The 3,819-nt window shown below is 35.9% G+C and overlaps 1 protein-coding gene across 1 annotated transcript in view; it reads right to left on the bottom strand.

Moving 5' to 3' along the window:
- The window catches only part of LOC106472872 (potassium/sodium hyperpolarization-activated cyclic nucleotide-gated channel 2-like), a 14,808-nt gene that overhangs the window by 9,470 nt on the left and 1,519 nt on the right, over positions 1 to 3,819 (bottom strand). The window contains exons 2-3 of the mRNA XM_022401416.1: positions 1,578 to 1,796; positions 647 to 793 (exon numbers count right to left, since the gene is read on the bottom strand). Coding sequence (XP_022257124.1) covers positions 647 to 793; positions 1,578 to 1,796 — 366 coding nt within the window. The remainder of the gene's footprint in view (positions 1 to 646; positions 794 to 1,577; positions 1,797 to 3,819) is intronic.

The following is a 3,819-nucleotide window of genomic DNA, read 5'->3' on the forward strand; positions in this document are numbered from 1 at the left end:
TTAACAGCAAGCAGTATTTCGGGAGTGTTACATCAATGGACATGGCCCAAGGTAAGAGGTCAGAAGCAGAACTTGGATGAAATTCAAACACAAATATTGACCCCATGTAGTAATAAATTTAACCTTTTCCCGAAGAATTAACAATATAAGTGAAATACACTTGAAACTATCGTACAGGAGGGGGGGGGAAGAGGTCATCGTTGTACTTGACTCCAAGGTCATCAACCAAAACAACCATTAAGAACTTTCGTTTTGTTAGTATTTCGAGTGAAACGCTTCATTCAGGCTTAACTCATCCAGGTGTTGTTTGATCTTAAGAAAAAACATTTTAAAATTTGAAACGCTTGAACTTAGTTTGTGGTTCGTCTTATATTCTTCCGCGTCAAAATAAACCCGAAAAGTGAGTAAAAAAGACTCTACAGTTGAAGACAAACATCGTCGATAGCAATGCTAGAGGGAATATGTAAGAACTGCAAACATTAAGATCACTGACGTACTAAAGAACAAGTTTCTGATAGAGTTGTGATTAACAAATAAAAAGATTCAAGAAGACAGTTGACGAACAATGAAAGTTGAGTAAGAAAACTGTGAAAAATTAAGTGTTTTCAAATACAAAATACTTTAATAGCATTTTAAGTAATACTACCTCTCGTAGTCTTTCTGATAATTCTCCAAGAATAGCGTCCTCGTCATAATACTTCCCTTGATAGCGATGCTCGAAGTATTCTGTGATTCGCTGACGTAGGTCTCGAGGCAACTTACGATAGGCCATGTATTCTTCCACCTGTTTCACCTGTAAACCAGCCAATCAGGTTTTAGAGAATGAAACAACAAATATTAACAGCAAATAAACACAATACATCTATACAATGGACAAGAATTAACTTTATAAACGTGACCGCTAGGGTTAACGTTTGTATCGCAGAAGTACTGATTTAGAATTTATTATAATTTGTGAATTCGGTGCTTGGTGATTAAATAAGACTCTTCTCATTACACGTATTTTAAAAAAAACAAATCAGATATAGTGAGCCCTAATTTTGAGTTATTCAACAGAGGAAAGGCAACAGCCAGCTGCATCTGGTGCCGTTAGGGCTTGTTGCAGCTCTTTGAACCGAATAACATGATTGGCTGTCACTTTTCGATACCCGTGATTAGATGAGTATAGATAGCCCATTGTGTAGCTTTGTGGTTAATTCCAAACAAACAAACAAACAAACAAAAAAAGCTGTCGCTTTTATAACTCGCCCTCAGCTGAAAGTGCGAAACGTATTCAGTAGAATCACTCTCGAACTCCGGACACTCTAATCCGCAGCCCGACATGCCTACCGCTGTGCCACGCCCAACTTAATATATATATTAGAATCAAAAATCGTTTCAAACAGCTGGTTTTATAAAGTAACGGCAATGAGTCATACTAATTATTTCATTACTAGCCACAAAACTTCGGACCGATAAAAAAACTTCAAAATACCCGCGTCTTCGATATCAGGTTTACTTTCTTGTTGGTTCATGAATTAAAAATTTTAAAAATACACAATAAAGTTAAGACAAATATCTTAAAATATTTACTTTACCTTTTCTCTGTACTGACGTCTGGACGAATCTAAAGTCTGAATTAAATTTGTAGTATGGCCAAGGAACAGTGCATAGCAGGTGGCGCCACTAATCATACTCAGCAAAGTTAGCCACATATCCGTTAGGTTTTGAGGCGGGAAACGTCCATAGCCAATACAGAGCATGTGAGACATGGCTTTAAATAAAGCCCAGGAATACTGCTCAAACCAGAACACATCCTGAAATAATAGATGTGGGAACAATTATTAACAATAATTCATTGACAGCAGAAGGAAAACAGCTTAATGGGAAGAACATTGAGCTTTTAGACAATTACCATAGGTTTTCACACCAAATATTGTGTTTCATACGTTTTCACACAAATATTGTTTCATATGTTTTCACACCAAAGGTTGTCTTACACACGTTTTCACACCAAAGGTTGTCTTACACACGTTTTCACACTAAAGGTTGTCTTACACACGTTTTCACACCAAAGGTTGTCTTACACACGTTTTCACACCAAAGGTTGTCTTACACACGTTTTCACACCAAAGGTTGTCTTACACACTTTTTTTCACACCAAAGGTTGTCTTACATACGTTTTCACACTAACGGTTGTCTTACACACGTTTTCACACCAAAGGTTGTCTTACACACGTTTTCACTAACGCCCGTAGAAATATAAAAATAAATGAAACGAAATTCTCGGAAGACTTTTTGTTGTTGTTAAGCTGAGAATTTTCTTGGTCGTTTCATATAACTAAACAGTAATGAAAGACGGATAATCTGTCTATCAATGTTTGTAAAAGATAATAATTAATTTTTAAGGTCGAAATTATCTTTATTCACGCTACAAGTTTCTACTAAATTAACACATTCTTTACGTGTTTTATTCTCGTACTTTTATTATTAGTTATACAGAAAGTTTACTCCAAATTAACAAGCTAACGCACATTCCAATATAGGACTCGAAATGGAGGGAGAATAGAGCCTTCAATTTCCAATTCAGGAGGAATAGCACCCATTCCGGCCCTCCCAAAAAAATCGATAACTTTACTATTTCCTCAACTATAACTGAGTTTGTGGTCCAAAATAATGGCTCGCCATAAAGAGACAGAGATTTTAAAATGAACGTAGTGGATGAAGATAAAGAGATAGAGATTTTAAAATGAACGTAGTGGATGAAGATAAACGGACAGAAGTTTTAAAATGAAGGTAGTGGATGAAGATAAAGATATAGAGGTTTTAGAATGAAGGTAGTGGATGAAGATAAAGAGACAGAGGTTTTAAAATGAAGGTAGTGGATGAAGATAAAGAGACAGAGGTTTTAGAATGAACGTAATGGATGAAAATAAACGGACAGAGGTTTTAAAATGAAGGTAGTGGATGAAGATAAACGGACAGAGGTTTTAAAATGAACGTAGTGGATGAAGATAAACGGACAGTAGTTTTAAAATGAACGTAATGGATGAAAATAAACGGTTGATAATACAAAATAAAAGAGATTAAGATGAAACAAAAAACAGAAGGTCTTGTAAATAATCATTTAACAGCTTACTTGACACTAATGCATCGAAATAGGCCTAAAGTATACCACCGTAATTTTAAAGAATTCCAGAGAGCATTCCCAAAGGCACGCGCATATCAGACAAGATTGATTAACTTCCAGCTTTGCTCCCCCAATATGACGCCTATGTTCTATTTTATAATGGATAAACATGACTCTGCAGAACTAAGAGTTCCAGAGAAATATACTCATCTTATGCCCTAGTGTCATACACTACGGTAATCTTCTGTAAATCCATCAGATCAGTCAAAACTAAGACAGAGAAATATGTCTATCTTGTGCTCAGATGTCATATCAAAACGTAGTCTTCAGCAAATCCATCAGATCAGTCAGAACTAAGACTTCAAGACAGAGAAATATATCCATCCTGTGCTCAGATGTCATATCAAACGTAGTCTTCAGTAAATCCATCAGATCAGTCAGAACTAAGACTTCAAGACAGAGAAATATGTCCATCTTGTGCTCAGATGTCATATCAAAACGTAGTCTTCAGTAAATCCATCAGATCAGTCAGAACTAAGACTTCAAGACAGAGAAATATGTCCATCTTGTGCTCAGATGTCATATCAAAACGTAGTCTTCAGTAAATCCATCAGATCAGTCAGAACTAAGACTTCAAGACAGAGAAATATGTCCATCTTGTGCTCAGATGTCATATCAAAACGTAGTCTTCAGTAAATCCATCAGATCAG

This window comes from Limulus polyphemus, unplaced genomic scaffold (assembly GCF_000517525.1).
Source record: "Limulus polyphemus unplaced genomic scaffold, Limulus_polyphemus-2.1.2 Scaffold5688, whole genome shotgun sequence".
NCBI classification, from domain to species: Eukaryota; Metazoa; Arthropoda; class Merostomata; order Xiphosura; family Limulidae; genus Limulus; species Limulus polyphemus.